Below are 23,388 nucleotides of genomic sequence, written 5' to 3' on the forward strand. Positions count from 1 at the left end.
TAGGAATAATGATGGTCACAATTTTATTTTATTTTCTTTTCTAGGGGTTTCAAACATACCCCTAGTGCTTATCATTGTGGAAAATTCGGTACCAAGAAACAGTAACTACATCTCTAGATAATTGAAAGTTGAGAAAAACTAGTGGTTCGTGTAACCAACCAAAATGAAGTCTTCAATTAATCTGGTCCCTTCTTGATTATTCAGTGATCAAATACTGACACTGTAAAAGTAAGACTGATACAACACTCGGACTTCTTCAAACGAACTTAAATACATTAGTTCAAACTAGCAAATAAAGTTAGGACTCCATGAAATGCATCCAGCTACAACGTTGTCTTGCGATCATAGCAAACCTGTATTTCCTGCCATCTACTCTTCTGCATTTCACTTCATTCAAAAAAACTCTAGGGATTTCCAGGGTAAGCTGCTGCATCTACACTACAGTAAAAAAACTGTTGTATCTGTACTGAAAAAAGTAAGAAAAAAAAAAGGTTGAAGAGAGAGAATGAGAGGGAGAGAAAGTGGAGAAGATAATATTGAGAAAGAAACTGAGATGGAGGACCTGGACATCCCCTAGCTTCTATTTATAGCTTAAGGTTAAGTGGGTTGAGTATAATTTACAACATTGTCCATCATTTCAAGTGAAAACCTTAATTCTCTATATTTCGTATTCTACGTGTCCCCTTTACATGAAATTTGATCTATAGACATAGTTTGACATGTAGAATAAGATCATATTAAGAAATATAAATAACAATAAGGTAAAATAACCAAAATACCCCTACTCTTGTTTTTCAACATTTATCTTCACTTTGAATAATGACTTTCTGCGCCAGATTCACCATTTAAATCTTTATTCCGTAGGTAAATAATTGAATCAAAGTCTTTGAAACCAGTTACTTAACCAGATGAATGTTAGTTCAATGATAAGTGTCTCCAAGCAGAAGCATTTGTGCACAGTTAGATATCATACTTATTTGCTTACCAGATCATATGAACCAATCTGTTGGTGTGTCCAGAAGATACCCTTCTTCCCACATTGCAGTCACCAAATCATGTAATGTTTTACTTATTTCTTCCATATATGGGTGTGAAGGATTCTCCACAGTAAAAGCATGGACACGATTCCTCACCTCAATCCAACTACACCCAGGTTGCTTCTTAACTCCATAGTCAAGCATCATGTTTCTCAACCTATCCACATCATTCCACCTCTCTTGAGAAGCATAAATATTAGACAATATCACATAGTTCCCTGGGTCATCTGGCTGCAATTCAAGAAGATGTCTTGCCGCATACTCTGCCATTTCCACATTCCCATAAGTCTTAGCAGAAGAAAGCAGAGCACCCCAAAGACTAGCAGTTGGTTGAAGTGGCATCTGGATGATGAAATTTCGGGCATTTTCAAAGTGGCCTGCACGACCAAGTAAGTCAACCATGCATGCGTAGTGCTTTCCAGTAGGAACTATACCATAAACTGAACTCATGCTATTGAACTGTTTCCAACCTTCATCAATTAAACCAGCATGACTGCAGGCAGAAAGGACACCTACAAAAGTGACACTATCAGGAAGAATCGCTTCATTCAACATTTCATTGAATAGGGCAAGGGATGAGTGAGACTTTCCATGAATGGAATATCCAGTAATCATGGTATTCCATGTTATAATATCTCTATGAGTGTGTGTTCTGAAAATGCGCTCTGCATAAGTGAAGGACCCACACTTAATAAACATGTCCATCAGGGAGTTCACTAGAAAAAAATCATTGTAAGTAGCCATGCTTCTGATACTATATCCATGAATAGCTTTACCATGCGATAGAGTAGCAGATAGCGCACATGCAGACAGAATACAAGCAATGGTGATGGAATTAGGTTTTAGCCCATGCGACTGAAGCTGGCGAAAATACTTGAAACTCTCATCAACTTGCCCATTTTGCACATGTGCTGAGATAAGTGAAGTCCAGGTGATTATGTTAGCTTTCTCTCCTTCCATTTCCATATTCTTGAAGGTCTTCAAAGCCTCATCAAGAAAACCATTTTTTGCAAGCACAGTGATTAGTGTATTCCATGATACAATGTCTTTTGAGTTCATGGAGTTAAAAATCTTAGCAGCATAATGTGTGTCTCCACAATTGCCGTACATGTTCATTAATGCCGTGCTGATATAATGGTTCATCTTGTATCCATGCCTGAGAAAAATATTGTGCAACTCCTTTCCCGTCCTCAAACTAGTTAAACTTGCAAGAACCGGTAGGATAATTTCAAAACTTGTTGAATCAGGTCTCTGTTTTGACCACTTCATTTCTTCAAAAATCTCCATGGCACCTTTAAAATCATAATTTCTGACAAGCCCATCAATCACAGAGTTCCAACTTAGAATATCAGGTTCTATGCCATCCTTTCTCATGGAATCAAACAGTTCCAGTGCATTATTAGCTTGGCTATAATTTGCGTAAGAAGATATCATTGAATTCCAGTCCCCCAACTCTTTCTCTTCAATGCTGTTAAAGATATCAAGGGCAGCTTCAAAATCTGCAAATTTCAAGTAAAAATTCAAAAAGAGAGAAATCATGGTCTTATCAGATAAATATCCTTCTTTTCCCAGGTATTGCTGAAGCTCTTTCACATACTGGACCACATCTGGAGATTCACACATTTGAAGCAGTGATGAAATAGATAGATAATTTGGTCTAACACCACCAGATTCCAATCTCTTAGTTATACCAAGGATATTATCGATGGATCCGCTTTGGACAACTGCAGCCATTAAACACTCCCAAGTGGCTTTATTTGGATTTACTTGATTATCATGCATCTGTATTAACAGTTTAATAGCCTCATCAAAGAGCCCTACCTGTGAATAACCTTTGATCATTGCATTCCAACATGCTGTATCCCTTTCCTTCACTCTCTCAAAAATTAAATGACCATACCCCAGGCCTCCACAATTTGTGTACATATCAACAAGACCACTTCCAACAAACTTGTCAGACTCAAAGCCAGAAACTGCAATCAATCCATGAATTTGTTTAGCTAAATCCAAACTACCAGAATGAGAAAATATGGGCAAAATCCCTGCAAAGATGGCTGAACAAGGTCTAACTTCTACATTCATCATTCTTCTGAAAAAATCCAATGCATCTTCGCTATAGCAAGCCTGGACATATCCTACAAGCATCGTAGTCCAAGTAAAACTGTCCCTAAAATCCATTTCACAAAACACTTTCTCAGCATCAACCATGCATTCACATTTGGAATACATATCTACAAGGGAATTCATCACAACGACATCCCACTGGAACCCACTCTTTATGACATTGACATGGATCCTTCTTCCTTTCCTAGAATCTCGCATCTTTCCACATGATTTCAAAATTAAAGGGTACAAAAAACGATCGGCTCTAAGACCAGTAAAAATCATTTTCTCATAAAATTCAAATGCTTGGGTGGACTCACCAACATTCATACAACCACCAATTATTGCTGTCCAAGAAAACAAGTTTCTCTCGCCCATCTTGTCGAATAGTTCATGCGCGAAGCTCTGCTCCCCACTTTTATAATACAGAGTGATTAAATGATTCCGTAGAGTTACATCTGGCTGAAAACCATTTTCGACCATGTGTTTGTGAATCTCACGGCCTTCTTTGAAAGCTTTGAATTTGATACAGGAGCGGATGAGACGAAGGTATGTCTCAGGGTGGACGCGGATCTTGGGTGAGTTTTCTCTCTGTAGAATGCGGATTGCGTCTTTGAGTCGGCCTTCTTGTGAGAAAAGATGAAGGTCCTGTTCCAGAGATTGTTGCTGAAACGGAAGGTTGTGTAAAGGCCTTGACAAGATTATGCGAGCACATATTGATACTCGTTGCATTTGCCACACGTAGTTGGTGGCATGAGGAAGGAGAGCAGGACCTCCTCAATAACAAGTTCGTTAGTTTCGCCAGTTAAACTCCAGGGTTTATTTTGAAATAACGGCTGATTATACTGGGAAGGCCCAAATGTCCACAATGGTATATCAAACTCAGTGAAGGCACTCTTACCTGAAGCCGCATCCCTTCATGCGTCTCTCGCGATGGAACTCAGGTTTCCGTCCCCGTCGGCGATGAAGTACAAGAAAAAGAAGTGAAGCTTCAACGGAACACTTGTAGCTGTCTCCCTTCTCCAGCGTAAACGGTGAAAAGCGCATAACACTCTTACAAATTGGTTTGCCCAGAGTTCCACAATGTCTTCCTTCTGCTACTCTACCCAGTATGATGCAACCGGAAAGGTTGTATCTGTTCCAGAATTAAGTTATCCAAGATAAAATAGGAAGCCTCATCTTTACAAAAGAAGTAACTAGAGCCGTATTACATTGAAATCATCTATTGAAGTTCATATTACTATTCATGAGTTATACTTTGATATGTGAGATTATATTGAACTGTTTTGTGTGCATTCACCAACTTGAAAATCGATCCAAGATTTACACTGAGCCTAGATTTTCAAATCAAACCATCTTGAACTACATATATTTTCAAATTAAGTCATTGAGGAGTATATGAACTATCTTCATTTTAAAATCAAGCCATCAAGAACTACATGATCTAACCTTCTTTTAAATTCAAGTCATTAAGGACTATTTCATTCTTATGATTACGTTGAATATGTATTTAGGATTAATATGCCTATTTTTAAGCTCATACCATTAAATTAGCCTATTGAGAGACAAATTATATTAGGCTACATTGTAAACAAGTAATCCTTGTAATTTAGGTCAAACCATCAGTAGACAAGACCATTTATACTCAAAGAATTTGTGTGAAGTTGTTATGGTTGAAGAGTAGGGGTTGGCAAATTAGATTTGTTGTGTAAGCAGTAAGACTTTGTGTAGGCAAGTGGTGCTGAGAATTCCTTGTGGGTCTTAAGCTTGTGTGTCTAATGAGTTGTTGAAAATTCATGTGTAGGTCTAGGATTGTCTAGCTTTGTGAGGTGTTGGAAAATCCTTTTGTGGGTCTAGGCTAGTGTGCCAATTTATTGTTATAAACTAAGTGAAGGTATATTATTGTAAATTGGTCGTTATCGTCAATTGAGTGGTCTAAGTCCTTTTATGGGTAGCATTGTAATTAGCCTTAGAGGTAATTTTCTATAGATGTTGTAGGCAATCCATACTTAGTGGAGCCTGCTAAAACATCTTAGGGCATGGAGTAGGAATCCATGAAATGATTGTGAACCACCTAAAAATCTTGTGTACTTTGTTTATGATTCCTTCCACTTGTTTTGTGCACAAACATAAATTGTAAAATAAAATTTACACTTTGAATCAATTAAAAGAATAACAACCTTCATGAGCTAAATTTTATGTTTTTGTTAAAACTATAAGTAAAAGTTAAAACCTATTCACCCCCTCAAGGTTTATTCCTTACTGGGCCTTATACTTTGTTAGCCTACTAGCCTTCTGTTGAATTTATGACCCCATGATTGAAACCTTGAACAAGATGAGAGAAGGAGAAGAAAAAGAGTAAAGACAGAGAGAGAGAGAGTTCGGGTAAAGAGGAGAGAAGAGAAAAGAAAGAAAAATAGTTTAGGCTAGGGAGAGGTTCTTCACGAGTTGAGAAGTGGAAAGCTAGATTGAACCTTTCAACTAATACCCCTATTTATGCTATTTTCATTACATATTTAGAGATAAGATATGATCCTTAATATCACTAATTACATTAATCATGATTATCCAAATCTACATGGATCAAGGGAAGATAAATCGATTACATTAATCAAGGAAGATTGCCAAATCTTCCAACTCATGTGATAAGGATGCCAACTCGTGTGATGATTCATCATGCTACCTCACGTGATCATGGTGGGTCCCACTTTGTAACACTCCCCCTCAAACCAAGGGTGAGAAAACATCGTAAATGCTCAACTTGCTGTAGATGGTGGACAATATCTTATGCGTGACTGGTTTGGTGAGAATGTCTACAACTTCCCTTGTGAGGAGATATGTTTCAGAGATAATATGTCGACTTGGAATTTCGCTCATATGAAATGGCAGTCTACTTCAATGTGCTTTGTTCTCTCATGGAGGACCGGATTTGAGGTGATATGTATTACCGCCTGATTATCGCAATGTAGATCCATAGGGGCTCCTTTATAGAATCCAAATTTAGTGAGAGAGGATCTGATTTATAGAAGCTCACTAATTGTGTGTGCCATGTCTCTGTATTCTGCTTCTGCACCAAACCTTGTAACTACATTTTGCTTCTTGCTTCTCCATGTAACCAAGTTCCCTCCAACCATTGTACAATATCCAGAAGTAGATGTTCTGTCATTCGGGGATCTAGCCCAGTCTGCATATGAGACCTTTCTATGTTGAAGTAACCATGGTTCTTATAGAGAAGTCCTCTTCCTGGAGCTCCTTTCAAATATCACAATATTCTTTCTATTGATTTCCAGTGAGTAAGTTGTGGTTTGTGCATCTATTAACTCACCACACTTATTGCATATGACATATTCGGCCTTGTTACACAGAGATAAATGAGTTTCCCTACAAGTTTTTGATATTTTTAGATATTCACATCATCTCCAGTGCCTGCAGATAATTTTGTATTGGAATCCATAGGAATTTCTGTTGGTCAACACCCCATCATTCCTGTCTCCTCCAGTAGATCAAGGACATACTTCCTTTGAGATAGTATAATCCCATGTTTGGACTGTAGTACTTCAATACCCATAAATTATTTCAGTAGTCCAAGATTTTTTGTCTTGAATTCTTCACATATCTTTTCCTTGGTTTCCTGAATACCCTCGGGATCACTATCAATTAAGATAATATCATCAACATATACGACCAAAATTACTTTGCCTTTAGGTGTGTCTTTAAGAAATACGGAGTGATCTGTGGAATATCTGTGAAATCCGGCCCATATGAGTGCTTGACTACATTTATCCAACCGTGCACGATGAGACTGTTTCAAACTATAAAGGGATATTTTTAATAGACATACCGACTTCCCCTCAACCACAAATCCAGGTGGTTGTTGCATATAAATTTCTTCTTTTATATCCTCATTGAGAAAAATATTTTTCACATCAAGTTGATAGACCAACCAGGTAGAATTAGCAACAAGAGATAATAAAATACGTACCGAGTTCATTTTGGCCACCAAAGAGAATGTTTCCTCATAATTGATCCCATAGCATTGCGTATAGCCTTAAGGAATGATGTGAGCCTTAAGGTGAGCAACTTACCCATCCAAATTGTGTTTAATAGTAAAAACCCACTTAAAATCGACAAATTTTTTATCTGATGGAAGAGGAACTAGCACCCATGTTTGATTCTCATAGAGTGCCTGCATTTCTTTGTCCATTGCCTCATTCCACATTGGATAGAACCGTGGGACTGAGATGGAGAAGATAAACTCAAGAAATTGACAACATGAAGAGGATAAACGATGGTGAGACACAAAATTGGATATGGGGTGAGAAGTAGAGGGCCTAGTTCAAGTTTTGGGTTCTTTTCTTAAGGCAATGGGTTGGGTTTCATATTGTGGTCCAAAAAGAATGGGAGAAAACGGACTTACCTCAATGGGATCCACAAACTCCACAGGTGTGGTGTCAGCCAGCGCTTCAGGGGGTTGAACAATTTCCATATTATCGGGCACAACTGGTTGAGGAGAAGTTGGTATAGAAAAGAGACTTGGAGGAGCATTGTCAGAGTAGTGTGAAGAGTATTCAAAAAAGGTTACATCCCTAGACACAAGTAACCTTTGGAGAGTGGGATTGTAGCAAATATAACCCTTCTACGTGCGAGAGTATCCTAAGAAGATACACTTGACAGATTTTGGATCAAGTTTAATATGTTACGGGGAGGTAATATGAACAAAGCATGTACAACGGAAGACTTTCAAGGGAAGTGAGAAAGGATAGCCATGTGGAAATAATAAGGAATATGGGGATTTATGACCGAGAACGGAAGAGTGTAGCCTATTTATAAGAAAATATGTAGTAAGGATGGCATGCGGCAAATAAAAGTATGAGACTTTCATGGTATACAATAAGTTGCGAGCTACCTCAAGGAGGTGATAGTTCTTTTGTTCCGCTGTACCATTCTGTTGGGGGGTGTAGGTACAAAATGTTTGATGGATAATGTCATTCTCTTGACAAAAATAGTCAAGATCTCTGGAAGTATATTCTTTGGCATTATCAGACCGAAGTACTTTGATTTTCTGACCAAATTGAGTGACAACCATAACATGAAAAGATTTAAATATGGATAGTATTTTAGATCGCTCTTTAAAAAGAAATAGCCATGTGGTAGGAGTAAAATCATCAATAAAGGTAATAAAGTAATTGACTTGGAAAATGTTTGAGATACTCAAGGGTCCCCATATATCTGTGTGGATCAATGAAAAAGGAGCAACACTTTTAAGTTCTGGATGAGGTGAGTATGTGGTCCTTTGGTGTTTGCTCAGTTGACACACTTCACAATTTAAATTTGACTTATCCTTAAAGGTAGGAAAAATAAGATGAAGAGATTATGCGGATGGATGTCCCAACCGATTGTGCCATAGATATGTCTCAGTTTCCTTGGTTGAGATGATATTTATTTGAGGCATGTCTAGGTAGTTGACCCCCCTTGTTCATGGCATCCACCAATCACTTGTTTCGTTATAAGATCTTGAAACACACAAGAAGTAGGTGAGAAGGTAATTGAGCAATTAAAATGTTGTGTTAACTAACTAACAAATAAAAGATTCAAGGGAAAGGTAGGAACAAAAAGAATATGTGTGAACGAAAGAGATGGTGTAATAGAGGTGGATCATTTCCCGATAACTTTAGTTTGGGAGCCGTCAACTATGGTAACAAGTTTATTCGAGAGACAAGGAGAAACTAAGTGGAGTAGACATGTGAGATGCTTAGAGGCCCCTGAGTCAATTATCCATGATGAAGAGGAGAAAGTGGCAGAGCATACCTGAAGTGGTGGTGGCAGCAATAGTTGAGGAGGAACTTGGAGGAGAGACCATGAGTGTTTTTATTTTTTGGAATAAGTCATACTCATCATCGATAAGGGTTTTCTTTTTTGTTAATGGGGGTAGACTGGTCCTCCTTTGTATCACTTACTGAGGCTTGATTAGCCTTAACCCAATCCGGTATGCCATTGATTTTAAAACATTGATCTATATTGTGGCCATATTTCCCACAATGGGTGCATTCCATGAGGTCTGTTTTGACAAAACCATTCCTTCCACCACTTCCTCGTTCTCCTCTATAATTTCTTCCACTGCCTCAGCCACGGTCGATTGATGTTCCCCTATACCCAGAGTACATAGCGGATGACACTTTAGTAAGAGAAAGAGAAGAAGAGTCTGGTATACGGAGTAATGTGGCACATACATCATCAAAGGTGGGAATAATAGAGGTGCTAAGGAGTTGACTTTTAGAAACTTCGAGATATGGTTTAATGTTTGTTAGGAAAATGGCAGTGGCTAAGGCTTCTTTCTGCTTGTCCTGGACAGAGACATCGATGGAGGTAGGCTGAACTAGCTTTCATTCTTGAAGAAGGCCTCTAAAATGAGCCAAATATTAATGGATATTTTTTCCTTGTTTAGTGTTGAACATTCTTTAGAGAATATCATATGGCCTGTGTAAGTTGTAGAGCTAGAGTATAGCTTAACACATGTCTCCAAACTTTGTTTGGCGGTGTCGAGATGAATAACATTATTGGAGACAGGTTCTTCCATGTTGTTGATGAGTGTTGGAAGATGGGCCCAATCCCACACAACCAAGGGGCCCACATATCCAAGTATGTTGGAAGATAGGCCCAAACCCATAAGATATGGGACCACCATAATCACGTGAGGTAGCATAAGAAGTCTGACAGAGCCACAATTATTATGGAAGCATGTCTCATAGAGGAGTTTCAGTTTACAGGTGTTTTAGTCATGTTAGTCTTCTATTTATATTGGGTTTTTTAATTATACTAGGACTTATCTTTAAATGTTAGAGTTTGGGTATAATTAGGACAAAGGTAAGTTAATTGTAATTGGACTCTACTACCTTCTTCTATTATAAATAGAGGTTCATGTACTTTGATTATAAGAAGTCAATGAAGTATTTCACTTTTTCATAAATTCAACATGGTATCAGAGCAGGTTCTGTGAGTTGACTCGGTCAACCCACAAAGGTTATGTGATCTTTTCTGATTTATTATTTCTAGAAGTTTAGGTTCGTATTTATTTTTTCAGTCACTATACCCATTATTTGCTTTACATTTTCAGCTCTATAATGAATTTTTCATAAAGCATATTATATATTGACGGAAAGATATTCGAGTCTGATTTTCAACGAAAAAATAGTTTTGGAAATTAAAGTTTTCTACAAAGAGAAATCAATATTTGAAGAAACAAAGGTCAGATTACAAGAGAGGTTCGAGCAGCAGCAGAAAACTTCAACTTTCAAGCTATTTTATGCTATCGAGAACGAAGTTTTATATAGAGAATTATATATCCAAGAAATATCTATAACTCTATTTTTTTACCTATTCAACCAATTCTCGATCTGAGTTTTTTATATGGAGATATTGATCTTGGAAGAGTCAATGGTTATGTTGGCAAAAGGAGAGAGAATACTTAGTTCGACTAGATTACAATGACCGAAATATATCTGATTGTATATCTCAATAAAAGTATATTTTATGAAGAGAATTTATACTTGGATGAAAATTTAAGTCTATTTTCAGAAGAAGAAAGTTTCATGTTAATGTGATCTATATTTAAGAATATATTTGCATGGAAGAATCAAAGGTCAGACTAGTATCCTGTTGCATTGAAAAATCCAAATTTAAGCCGATTGTTTTGCGTCACTTTTTGAGTTGTTGTTATTGATCAACTATATCAGGTAAATATCTCATTTATTCCTTTTTTGGTTACTACATCTATGTTTTTTGGTTCAAGCTAGGAACATTGCCATTACCTCCCAGCTTGAGGGGGAGAAGTAGAAGAAGTACAAAAAATAGGTATTTTATTCCATATATTGTGGTAAGTTTTATGTAACCAAAATATTCAAGAAATGGGGAGCACAAAAGATGAAGTTTTTGCATCTAAGAAGAATTTTTTTGCAGCAAAGAAAATTGAAGATCAAGAATCCTGACTCACAGTAATATTTGTAGAAATTATTGGTGATACCTGTCTCGGCTCAACTCGATTCTATTTCTCTGACTAGATTATTATTGTGAGGTATTTACAACATATTCCTTGGTTAACATATTAGTTGGTGCAGATACTCGCATCAGATTATTTCAAGGGTCCTTTTACAAGAATTTTTATTATTTTGGTTCGTGTTATATGGATCCATGCCCATTTCAGTTGCAGCTATTATGTCTCTTTGGATAAAACATTATTATTGAAGAAGTGGTGGCTTCAACATCCTATCTTCTTGTTTACCCATTACCCATTGGTTATTTGACAACCTTACTCCTATCATCCTTTATTTGACTCTCACAAACATCTTTGGGCCAACCTTTTGCGTGTTGCTTCGGTTGGGGTTTTAAGTCCATTGAGACTTATATACATATATATACTTGTGAGTCTTTTATCGTCATCTTGTGAATGACACACATTACCCACTTATCACATTTTTATTGCCGTCTTGTGAATGATAGGCATTTATCATGTATCGCGTCTTTTATTGCCGTCTTGTGAATGACAGACATTTATCACCCATTTCTACCTGTGAGAGTCGGTGCCTAGGTTGGGATACCGTGATGGAGGAGCTTATTACTACATATATGTTACTCCCCTTAATTGGCATTTATTATTCCTACCACTTGAGAATTGTTGTCCTGTGGAGGGATACGGTGATGGAGGAATTTTTACTACACTTTTGAGCACTACATATAGACCCACTACCTACGAAAGATAGGAGTGTTACTACCTACGAATGATAGGAGTGTGCCCTACATCCAGCATGGGTTATGACTGGAGTACGGAGGGATGTCATACGGGTGGGAGTGATTTTACTCTCACTTATCTTATGCCAGTTGGGCCTCATGGAAGAAAGCACCAGTGTGAGAGGGAGTGTTGGAAGAGATGGAGGACTTCCATTTTATACGAGAAGATCCTATACATCATTTGTAGCAAACTGGGAGTTTATGATGTTCTCTTAGCCCCCAACTTGAGGGAGAGTGTTAGAAGATGGGTCCAAGCCCATAAGATCAAGGAAAACCCACACATCCAAGAGTGTTGGAAGATGGGCCCAAGTCCATAAGATATGGGAACCCCATGATCACATGAGGTGGCATAAGAAGTCTTACACAATAAGAAGTCTAACAGAGCCACAGTTATTATGGAAGCAGGTCTCATAGAGGAGTTTCAGTTTAAAGGTATTTTAGTCATTTTAGTCTTCTATTTATATTGGGTTATTTAATTATGTTAGGACTTATATTTAAGTGTTAGGGTTTGGGTGTAATGGGGACAAAGGTAGTTTAATTGTAATTAGACTCTATTACCTCTTCTATTATAAATAGAGGTTCATGTACTATGATTATAAGAAGTCAATGAAGTATTTCTCTTTTTCATAAATTCAACAATGAGCCAACTAATTACCAAAGTGTCATTTTTTAACCACTTAGCATAAGCAATATCTTCTTCATCAATGGGTGACCCAAGTTTGGTGAGGTGACCAAGTAGATCCCTTGTTATAAGGAACCGATGTGGACCAGCCCAAGAAATTTGATATCCCTCGCTAGGGTATGGTAGTAATCTTGAGAATATCATTCTTGTTACCCATGTATTCTTCAGCCATAAGAGACAATTCAAGGGTAATAATGTACTCAAATTTGAAGTAGCCTAAGTAAGCTGCTTGGAGATTGAAGACTAGCCAAGGCTAGCTCGGGTAGATGGGAGGAGAACCCGAGGTTATCAAGTCTTTAGGCGAGGGAAACCTCTTAGGCCAGTCAACTTGCTGGCCAAAAATTTATATAATTAATTCTCTAGTCTTCCTTGTAGAGAATAACAAAAAATCAATTAATAAGCACGAGATAAAGGTAAGGTAACAATTCCAAATTAGATATTTCCAAGATCATTCCAAAAATATATTTGACTCCAGCTTCGGATAGCCAATATATATTCAGTTCCTCATGAATTAGGCAAGATATAATTGATAAAAAAATCAAACAAAATCAGGCCTAATCAAGAAGATATTGTAAGATCTTCAAAAACAACAATCTTTCTTCAAATGGATTGACGTCAACTAGCCATTTCCTTTCTTATTTTGTGCTTGATTCCTTTTATGTAAAACACAATATTCGTTGTTTGATTTTCCAAGAAAAATCAGCTTTCTCATGGCTCTCAAAAAATTCTCCAAAAAATCACAAAACCGAGTAGAGTTCTTCAAATAACTCGGTTAATGGAGAAGCTTAGCACAAAAGCTAAATAATTAGATTTCTAAAATCCAATGGATAAAAAAACACTCATAATAGGCTCAAGAAAAACTTTATTCATTAGGAAAATCTTGTTCCCACAAAATTATAACCTTTTATGCAGAAAATCTCAATATAAACCGATTTTCAGCCAAAAACTTGCAAACTGACAAAACTGCCTTGGTAAACTTCTTCTAATCCGAGATGCATAAATCTCAATAATTTCATAAGATGAAGACAAGAATAAAAGTATCTTTGAACCATCTTCTAAAGATATGAAAATCAAGAGGATGAGGTAATAATAACAAAAATGAAAAACTTATCTCACAAGCTTCAATGTTGCTTCACAAAGAGCCTTCTATTAGTAGCTTTGATCATAACTTCTTATAACATTCTTTTGACGTGGGGATCCTAAATTTGATGCACTGATACTGTTGAATTTAGGACCACATGATTGAAACCTCGAGTAAGATGAGAGAGGGAGAAGAAAAAGAGCAAAGAGAGAGAGAGAGCTCAAGTAGAGAGGAGAGAAGAGAAAAGAGAAAAAAAATGTTTAGGCTAGAGAGAGATTCTTCACGAGTTGAGAAGTAGAGAGTTTGATTGAACCCTTCAACAAAGACCCATATTCATACTATTTTTATTACATATTTAGAGATAAGATAGGATCTCTAATATCTCTAATTACATCAATCACGATTATCCAAATCTACATAAATCAGACCAATTCTCTTTCAATTCTTTGAAGAGAAATCCGAACATTACCAGATATGGTCTGAATTCAGGTGTCTATAACCTTTTTATAATTATTCAAAATGAAGTTTCGATGAAACTTAATCAAACATTCAATAAGGGATGTAATATTATAAACCGTTAATCGTTTAAAAGTAGTCTTACTTTATAATTGAAATTTAAAGCTCTGTTATTTTCTTATTCAACGGTCAGTATTCTGCATTTCGACTCCAACCCGGTATTTTTGTATGCATTACACGAGCTTTCGAACAGTCGGCATACCAAAATTTTGGTCCCCGGATAAAGAATCGACGATCCGTCCCTCGCAGGAAAACATGATATGACAGTGATGTTCTAAATCGAACAGATCCTAGATCCCTCGCCTGGACTTACCTCCGTCCTTCTCTTTCTATCTGCTGATCCTGGTTCATTTCTGGGCTGGAACCGCGAAGCTACGTGTTTGAAGGAAATCCCTTCGCTCCAATTTTAGGTTCCCTGCTGCTCCACCTTTTACCTCTGGATGACCTTTTCGTTTCCTTTTTGCTGCAAATTATTTACTTTGTTGTCTTTTTCTCTGTGATTTGAGGAATTTGGATGGTCAATTTCATGATTCCTGCATACATCTGTTCCTTGACGATCGTTCATATTCTGCTACCCGAGGTCGAACTCATTTTTTTTTTGGTTCTCAAATTGGGTTTTGGTTTTTCTTTTACTAAAGAAACTGTGAGCTCGAAATATTGCCCATGTAGCTTGAAGCTGGAGATTTTCCCGGGGAACAGAATTAAAATAGTCTAACTGCACATTCGGAGCTTGGGTGGCCGAAAGAGTTGAATCTACACGTTTTTCCCCCCTATGACCCTTCTCCGTTCCATCTGATGGAGCCTGTAAATCTATGGTAGTTGCCTATCAAGGACTAGTTTCCTGCCGTATTAAACATGGGAAAAGATCCTTGCGCTTCATAATGCAGGAAGTAGATGTAAACTGAAAGTGGAAAAGAATGATAATCAGTAATGGAAGCATAAAACTAGCTAAATCTCCGGTTTCTCAAGTTTACCTCTGTACTCTGCGGTTTTGGTAGGATATGGCTCTCATTTTTATTGACCCCATAGCATTCCCCTCCTCTAGACTGTCGCAGAAGAGTTGACCGGAGATGCTGTCGAGTGGTTCATCTGGGAGAACTTGAAGATTTTGATTTCAATTTTTCATGTGCTGATGAAATAAAAAAAAGAGTGCAGAGTGTAGAACTTGACACTCATCTATCACAAGCACACAAAAATTGTTTCCACTGTAACTAATGTTACCAGAATATTTGGTTGCTGGTTCTGTTATGTGGTTATTCTTCTAATTGGCCATCCCAACCTGCTTTATTTTCAGATAATTATGGAGAAGAAACCTTCTTCCTTTCTTAAAGAAAAACATAACTACCCTAACTGGTGAGCATGTTTACCCTCTTAAACTATTTAGGTCCACTTGAAGTCTTGAAAATTATAATTTCATAAAGGAGTGATTCAATGGTTTTTTATGACTTGACACAAAATATTTTGGAGACATGCATTGGGGACTTGCCATTTGAATTTAAGAATGTCAGGTTCCTTTATGTTAGTGAACAAAAAAGAATTTACTCTGATTCTCATCAAAGAGTGCTTGCAGGTGCTAGGTTTTTCTAATCCTGCATTTCCTACTTTGACCCACCTGATGAAACCGGGTGTTTCATGCTTCACCAACAGTATTTGAAAAAAAAAACACTTGGGTTCATTTTCTAGCAACCTTAGGTCCCGCAAACAGCGGAATGCATTTGCATCATTAGCATCCTGACTGAAGGATTTAAAGTAAAGCTTTGTAAATGTGGTTCATACATTATTGAATCCTCCTCAATGAAGACTAAATGTCCTAACCATCTTATTTTAAGACAAGACAACAACTGGGACCTCTGAATTTTGGTGCAAATAAATAAGCTATGACTTTCTGTATCCTGACATATGAATCAGTTTGATGAATTTCAAGGTGGCTTCCAACATGGTTTCAGCTACAGTTTTGCATTATATTCATGTTCAATGTAAATGCTTTTCCATTTTGTATATATCCATCAATTAATGAAATTTTTTCATCTTGCATGTTAAGTATCATCTTATTTAATTAGCTAAGAGTGGATAAACCAACAAATTCAAAATGGACCCAAGTAACTATTACATGGATTTATGTCTCTTTTACATCCCCAGGGACTCACTATATTTTGAAGTAAGAGTTTTGATTAAACCAATCATTGGAAGACCTTTCAGTGGGCAAAGTCTAAGTTTAAGGCATTCTTAGTACTTTTCTGTAAATTTAAGCAACTTACATCATAGACAAGGATATTTTCTCTAGTTTGCTTAGTGAGTTTGTTGGGAGTATGAGCTTCTCACGTGCATAGAATTTCTTGGTGTATGGTGACTATTGTTAGAGATTTTGGATGGGATTAGGTGATTTGGTTGTCTCCATGCGACTTCTTTTATTTCCTTATTGTTGTCCTGGAACTGATGTTCCCATAAGATCTGCTTTTTAATTGATCTGTTACAGTCCTCGTGCTTTTATTGGTGTTCTGTGAGTTGTCGAGTTCTAGTTCTAACCAACTAGTCTTCAATGACGTTCCAAATGTTATTGCCACATGCAAGAGATTGTGGTTACATTTACAGGCTCACCAAAGGCAGATGAACATGGATAGGTTCATATGAGCCTCTGGTATTGGGTTTCATCATTATTTCGGATTGAATATCTAATAGGATTTCAGGTCCAGGTTCCATCTTTCAAACCTTTAGGTCTGTATAGTTCACCTCTAACATGGTATTACAATCTTGTAGAAACTGGAAAATGTGGTTGTCTATAATATGGATGATGATTTTTGTTTGTAACAGGTTTTATGGTATACATATATTCCATGGTGAAAGTCAAGCGTAGGCAGCTTAGGGCAATTGCTGAAAGGAAAGGTCCTGTGCAAGGTGGACGACCAGCCAAACCTTCAACCTCCGAAACTGATGAGGAACAGGATGAAAATGATTGGGTTATAGTTAAAAAACAGAGAATTAGGATATGGATTCCTCCAATGTCAACAGAAAAGCCTCTGCTTCAAAGTTCAAATTTGAAACATAAAAAAGCCAAACCAAGACAGATGCCTAAAGAAAGCCAACCTCAAATCATGGCTAAAAGACGTCTCAAGCATGTGCAGTCTGAACAGAAGAAGACCACTCGTATTTCCAAGAACAAAGAGAAAAGCTCGAAAACTCATGGTCCAGCACCATCATTTCGTCCTCTAGATTGTCTTTTACCTCAACCTGCTTATGAGATCACATCAAAAGACTCGAATCCATTTTCCGGGGAATCAGCTGCAGAGCCATCTTGGAAGCATATGGTAAGGATGCATAAATCCTCAAAAACACATGTTAGCCCCATGAAATTAAGAACTGGTGTACTGGCTGGCTCAAGTACACAACGGTTGTCACTGCTTGCAGCTTCCTGCCATAATGAACCAAAAAAACCTTGTATTTTTGAGTCAATAAGCTGCATTAACATGGGTGAGTTGCAGAACCAACAAACTCGGGCTATGAATCTTGAGAGGAAACTAGACCTAGCAGGTGGCTTGAGCAGATGGCTTGTGTCACAAGGTTTGGAGCAGTTTGTGTTGATCTTTCAGAGGGAAAATGTTGATAAATTGCAACTTTTGAATCTGACCATGGGGAAGCTTAAAGATATGGGGGCTGTGGCAGTAGGACCCAGGCGAAAACTGATACATGCCATTGATAGACTTTCTCAACCATACTATTTCTGATTAGATCGACTTAAAAGCCTATTGATAGTCACCTCCCTTCATGCCATTCTCAATCATGACTTCAATTTATTGAAGTGGAGGTGGATGAGGAAGTGCTGGTCCTCTTGATCTCAATTTGAGATGAAGAGTTTCACTTCTCAGCCATCACTCAGCAGAGAACAACAGGGGAATACTGTTCCATTACCCATTATATATGTACATGTCAAAGATGTTAATACGTGGTGATATGCTAAGAGGAGAAAGATTTTTAAGGGCATTCTATTTCCTATACCCAGATTAAATTTATAAAATGTAATTTGTTCACCCTATATGATACATGTGTTAGAAGGAGTAATTTCATGTTTCTTAATGGTATTTCTTAAGGCCTATGCAATGTTGACATTTTGAACTATTCCTAGGTAAGTAACTACTCTACTGTTGCAATTGGATTGCTCTCTGTTGGGATTTCAAACGATTTTAGAGTCGTGTTCATCAACAATTGGAATCAAGGATTTTGAAGCAGTTAATTTGCAGAATCAAATATGTTTCCACCCTCCGAAGACGCATATCTACATAGAGCGGAATATGTTTCTGCTTCAGGATTCAAAGACAAATCGATTGAACAGTGACGAGAGTCTTTAACCCTAAAACCTCCTCCTTTATGAGTGTCTACACACCACAGTAACGGCTCTGAGCAGATCAAGGGCTTTTGTTAATGAGAACATGCCATAATTGGTTGACAAAAACAATGAAGAATCGGCCGAACTTTTTTAAAATCTCCTTTCTGACAGTCAAATTGGCTCTCCTACTCAGGAAAGAAAAAGGCCAGTGAGCTTGGTTTGAATTTCGAACCATTTGCTATCCAGTTCTCAAGTATAAAATGCTCCCATGATGAAAGGCGCCCGTCTAAGCTGCATTTGATCTTGATCAGCAGGGAAGGGAACTCTGGAACATTTAGTAATGGAATGAGAAAAATGTCGAGGAGAGCGGAGCGGCATCAAACTGGCTCTATTCCCAAAGGCACCACCGTCCGCTTTTCTCATTTGGAAATCTCAACCCCTAACTTTATCAAACTTCTTTAACTTTCTTCTCCATTTTTGTCAAAAGAGTCTGAAAATCAGTACTTTTCAGCCGCGGTCTTGGCGACAGCCCAGAGGTGGCCACCTCCTCGCCCGTGTCGGAGTTGCAGAGTTTTGCATTTCTGACTTGTTTCGTTTTTTTTTTTAATTTTTTTATTTGGAGTAATATGAAACTCAATTTTTTTACGTTGTTGCCATCAACAATCCCCTTAAAAAAGAGAGCATCTCTTCAACTACAAGAATTTTGCTTACACAACAATTGACCACAAATGTGACTACATGTAACTACTATATTTACATACGAAGTGGCGGTCTAACTCAATGTGTTTAAACAAATGAGACTTATTGTTATCGTAATTGCACCCGTAATGTCAAAGTCGGATGTGGCTGTGACTTCGTTTACAGTCAATAATGAAACATGAAAGTTGTTGAATCTAAATTAATTTAGTAACCTAACTAATTATGACAAGAAATTTGCTTACACAACAATTGACCACAAATGTGACTACATGTAACTACTATATTCACATATGAAGTGGCGGTCTAACTCAATGTGTTTAAGCAGATGAGACTTATTGTTATCGTAATTGCACCCGTAATGTCAAAGTCGGATGTGGATGTGACTTCATTTACGGACAATAATGAAACATGAAAGTTGTTGAATCCAAATTAATTTAGTACCCTCATCGATTATGACGATGTATTCAGCTTCGATAATGGAACGAGCGGTAATGCATCATTTCTAGCTTCACCATGAAATAATGTTATCCCCTAGAAAATTGCATAAACACTTACTAACCATTAAGTTTTCTAACAGAATCAAAGAAAAATCGGAGTTTGAGGTAGTAAGGGTTTGTTTGGAACCCCTAGAAAAGAAAAGAAAAGAATAAAAATGAGAATTTGACTATTTTTGGGAATCCCTATCCGGTCCACCCGAGTTTTCTAATATCTTCTATATCAAATCTATAGCAATATTGTCAAAATCGGACCGAACCAGCCGGTTCAACTGGTTTAAATGGGAATTGGATATTTGTCCAGTTTCTATTGAGGTAAAAATTGGATTTTTCTTAAAACCAGATGGTTGGTCTGACCATAAATCGGACCAGTTGACTTTGGTCCAACATCGTCCGGCCTACCGGTTCAATAACAAATTGGGTTTAATGACATTGCTTTGTTAAAAAGAGAAAAATGAAAAAACTTTCCAATTAGACCATCTTTACCCTTTAATCCACTATCTCTAAGGGGGCCACTCCTTCCCACCACCTCGTTTTTGAAACTCGAAAACCTCTTCCTCCCTGCTTCAAATACAGCAGAAATGGCTTCTCAAATCTCTAACAAGGCTTGGGATTCTACAGACTACTACTCCTGAAATCCGGACAGACAAGAGGACTAAAGGAGAGATCTCCTCTTTTTATCGGATTTGCATATTACCATGGACGAGGAGTCTGAGAATATCTGTGAAATTAAGGGCGTTCCTACTCGCGACGGAAGCTATGTTCAGTACAATATTTTGGGTAATCTATTTGAGGTCACTTCCAAGTATGTCCCTCCGATACATCCCGTCGGCCGAGGAGCTTACGGCATCGTCTGGTAATTAAGTTTCTCTCTTTGTACTCTTCTCGAGACCCTGCTTTTGTTTTAGATTTTGTTATTGGCTTCATTCACTGAAATGATTGATTTCTGTTATCTGCTTTTGTTTTTCTGTAATAGCTGCGCAAAAAATGCAGAGACAGATGAAGAGGTTGCTATCAAGAAGATAGGGAACGCGTTTGACAATAGGATTGATGCAAAAAGGACATTGAGAGAGATCAAACTTCTTAGCCATATGAATCATGAAAATGTAACTGAATGATTTTTTATTTTATTTTATTTCGTATCTATGGTTCTTTTTCCTTAATGCAAATTTCGTAAACACGTTGAATAAGCTTCCACGAATTATTGGATCAGTTGGTCTTTATCTCATCTTGTTCTTCTAATTTAATTTATGCTGTTTCCTGTCCTGTAAGCGCTTGGTGAACGACAAAAAGTGATACTTTCAGTCAATGAAACTTTATTGACCAAGTTCTCTAGCCATTTCATTCCATTTTGCAACATTAATTCTTCTATAATGAAGTTTAGGAGTGGTTTATATTGAAGTCTTCTGCTACTGGCTTTGCGCTTTTGTTTTTGCTGCAGGTTATCCAGATCAAAGACATTATTCGGCCACCAGAACGAGAAAGCTTCAGTGATGTCTATATAGTATATGAGCTGATGGATACTGATCTGCATCAAATAATTCGATCTAGCCAGGCCCTGACTGATGATCACTGCCAGGTTAAAGTTTTACTACCGATCTCATGTACTTTATACTCTCATGGTTTTGCATCTGAGTATGCTATGTTCTTTTACCACGAGAACAAAAAGAGAAAAGAAACATAATGCTTCTAAAATATCACTTTGTAAGATAATCGGTGTAACCTGGGCAGAAAGCACCCTTTTTTCCCACTCTTACATCTGTAAGTCTGATTTTATGTATGTCTGATCTTGGCTTCTCCTTTCTTTCCGATTTTTTCAGTATTTTCTTTATCAACTATTACGAGGCCTAAAGTACATACACTCAGCAAATGTTTTGCACCGAGATCTCAAACCCAGCAATTTGCTTCTCAATGCAAACTGCGATCTCAAGATTTGTGATTTTGGGCTTGCTAGAACTACTTCAGAGTCAGATCTTATGACTGAATATGTTGTGACTCGTTGGTATCGTGCTCCAGAACTCCTCCTTAACTGTTCAGAATATACTACAGCAATAGATATTTGGTCAGTGGGTTGCATTTTTTTGGAAATTATCAAACGGGAGCCCCTGTTTCCTGGCAAAGATTATGTTCAACAATTGAAGCTCATTACAGAGGTTTGAGTCACTCTTACTGATATTAACTATTTATCCATGTTTTATTGATAATTCAGTAGAGATATTAGCATGGGTACACTATAAACAACAGTCGTACCAACTAGAACATCCTAGTTATTCTATCAATTGGAATTCACTACTTCCACCATATACTCCGAGCTTAATCTATTACTTGGAGGCCTTATGTCCGGAGCTGTTAAGACCTGCAAAATTCCTTGAACATATGACACATTTATGCTCAGAATTCTTTTCAATTCTCCCTCTTTAAGACCTACTTTTAACAGCTGACACGGTAATTTGAAAATGGACGACCACATAAATTACCGTAGACTCCTATGCAGCTAAGTGTTGTCTGCATTTTTTGTCCTAAACAGCTCTTGGGATCACCAGATGAATCAGATCTTGGGTTCGTAAAGAGTGAGAATGCTCTAAGATTTGTAAGACAGCTCCCACACTGTCCAAAGCAACCTTTTGCGAAGAAATTCCCTCAGATTTCTCCCGCTGCCATTGATCTTTTGGAGAAAATGCTCGTCTTTGATCCATGCAAAAGAATAAGTGGTAAGGCAAAATTAAGTAAATTATTTTAATTTTTCCTTTATTTGGTTGAATTAGCTGCTCACATTTTTTTCTTTTGTAATAGTTGATGAAGCATTGAAGCACACTTATCTATCAAGTCTTCATGAGATTAATGACGAGCCTATCTGCCCAACACCCTTTGTTTTTGACTTTGAGCACCCATCATTCAATGAAGAAGACATAAGGGAGCTTATCTTGCAGGAGTCTCTCAAGTTTTATCCAGATAAGAAGTTTTGAAGTAAAAGCTCGACACCCTAGCATGAGATTTTTTTCGCAAATGTCTTTCTTATGATTTGATGTCTGATCGATATGTTCTAGTGTTATCCTATACAAGTCTTAACAGGGAAGTACAAAGAAGCAAAAATACTTTTGGTTTTCTTCTAGAGTCCAGTTCCTCAGCTGTGTGTCTGAATTGCCATTGTTCAACTGCTTGAAGGTCAGTACCACCACAGATGAGAAGTTCCAGATTTTGGTAGGTTGTTTCAAACTCTGGAAACCGAATCATTTTTTGTGTATTGTGAACAAAGTTCCTAGATAAAAGAGGAGGTTGCCTTCACAGCAGCCCCTGAGTCGGATGTTTTGTTGTTTGGAAAGGAAAGAGCTTACAGTTAGTGGATTGATGTTGTTCTGAGTTACCAAAAAGAAAAGAAAAAAATCATTCAAGTTACTACAAGCTAATTCAAAGTTCTTCCTTCAACTAGTTTCAATTTGATACGGCTAATAATTCTTGCTAATGAGATGAATCCTGTCAGGGGGAGCTAGTAGTAAGGTTTCTTAACAATTGCAAGAGAGACTTTGCACTTGGAAATTTCAGTCTCCTTTCATACTTGAAATAGACAGGTTCTTGCTTGTTAATGTTGCAATGAACGAGCTTTGCACATTGATGAGAACTTATGCAAGAAAGAGGGGTAAAAAAGTTGGTTTTTCTTCCTTATCTCTGTG

At 37.4% G+C, this 23,388-nt stretch overlaps 3 protein-coding genes across 5 annotated transcripts; 2 read left to right on the forward strand and 1 right to left on the reverse strand.

Annotated features, from left to right (window-relative positions):
• Window positions 1-245: 245 nt before the first annotated feature.
• On the reverse strand, window positions 246-3,895 carry LOC137942629 (pentatricopeptide repeat-containing protein At2g13600-like). 3 transcript variants are annotated; one of them, XM_068788351.1, is made up of 2 exons: window positions 986-3,895; window positions 246-433 (listed from the first exon to the last, which is right to left on the reverse strand). In XM_068788351.1, exon 1 carries the CDS (start codon window positions 3,870-3,872, stop codon window positions 990-992), a length of 2,883 nt encoding a protein of 960 aa, XP_068644452.1. In that variant the 5' UTR covers window positions 3,873-3,895; the 3' UTR covers window positions 246-433; window positions 986-989. The 3 variants fall into 3 exon arrangements, with proteins under 3 accessions (XP_068644452.1, XP_068644451.1, XP_068644450.1); XM_068788350.1 differs by having other exon boundaries at window positions 246-438; XM_068788349.1 differs by having other exon boundaries at window positions 246-466.
• A 10,528-nt stretch (window positions 3,896-14,423) lies between these two features.
• On the forward strand, window positions 14,424-18,314 carry LOC137942400 (uncharacterized). The gene is made up of 3 exons (XM_068788028.1): window positions 14,424-14,613; window positions 17,015-17,508; window positions 17,683-18,314. The coding sequence occupies exons 2-3, from the start codon at window positions 17,020-17,022 to the stop codon at window positions 17,923-17,925; spliced, it is 732 nt and encodes a 243-aa protein (XP_068644129.1). The 5' UTR covers window positions 14,424-14,613; window positions 17,015-17,019; the 3' UTR covers window positions 17,926-18,314.
• A 1,924-nt stretch (window positions 18,315-20,238) lies between these two features.
• Window positions 20,239-23,062, forward strand: LOC137942401 (mitogen-activated protein kinase homolog NTF6-like). The gene is made up of 6 exons (XM_068788030.1): window positions 20,239-20,573; window positions 20,694-20,823; window positions 21,159-21,296; window positions 21,538-21,870; window positions 22,245-22,428; window positions 22,511-23,062. The coding sequence occupies exons 1-6, from the start codon at window positions 20,416-20,418 to the stop codon at window positions 22,681-22,683; spliced, it is 1,116 nt and encodes a 371-aa protein (XP_068644131.1). The 5' UTR covers window positions 20,239-20,415; the 3' UTR covers window positions 22,684-23,062.
• Window positions 23,063-23,388: the final 326 nt, after the last annotated feature.

This window comes from Aristolochia californica, unplaced genomic scaffold, assembly GCF_029961685.1.
Source record: "Aristolochia californica isolate CCGP_79_NKW_82.1479 unplaced genomic scaffold, dmAriCali1.0.hap1 SCAF_10, whole genome shotgun sequence".
Lineage (NCBI taxonomy): Eukaryota > Viridiplantae > Streptophyta > Magnoliopsida > Piperales > Aristolochiaceae > Aristolochia > Aristolochia californica.

What these genes read in the sequence shown, in the direction of transcription:
- LOC137942629 (XM_068788351.1), bottom strand. Translation starts at nt 3,872, where the DNA reads ATGCAACGAGTATCAATATGTGCTCGCATAATCTTGTCAAGGCCTTTA.
- LOC137942400 (XM_068788028.1), top strand. Translation starts at nt 17,020, where the DNA reads ATGGTATACATATATTCCATGGTGAAAGTCAAGCGTAGGCAGCTTAGG. An exon ending in AGCCATCTTGGAAGCATATG is followed by an intron (nt 17,509 to 17,682) that starts GTAAGGATGCAT and finishes GGTGAGTTGCAG; the next exon opens with AACCAACAAACTCGGGCTAT.
- LOC137942401 (XM_068788030.1), top strand. Translation starts at nt 20,416, where the DNA reads ATGGACGAGGAGTCTGAGAATATCTGTGAAATTAAGGGCGTTCCTACT. An exon ending in GGAGCTTACGGCATCGTCTG is followed by an intron (nt 20,574 to 20,693) that starts GTAATTAAGTTT and finishes TTTCTGTAATAG; the next exon opens with CTGCGCAAAAAATGCAGAGA. An exon ending in AATTGAAGCTCATTACAGAG is followed by an intron (nt 21,871 to 22,244) that starts GTTTGAGTCACT and finishes TGTCCTAAACAG; the next exon opens with CTCTTGGGATCACCAGATGA.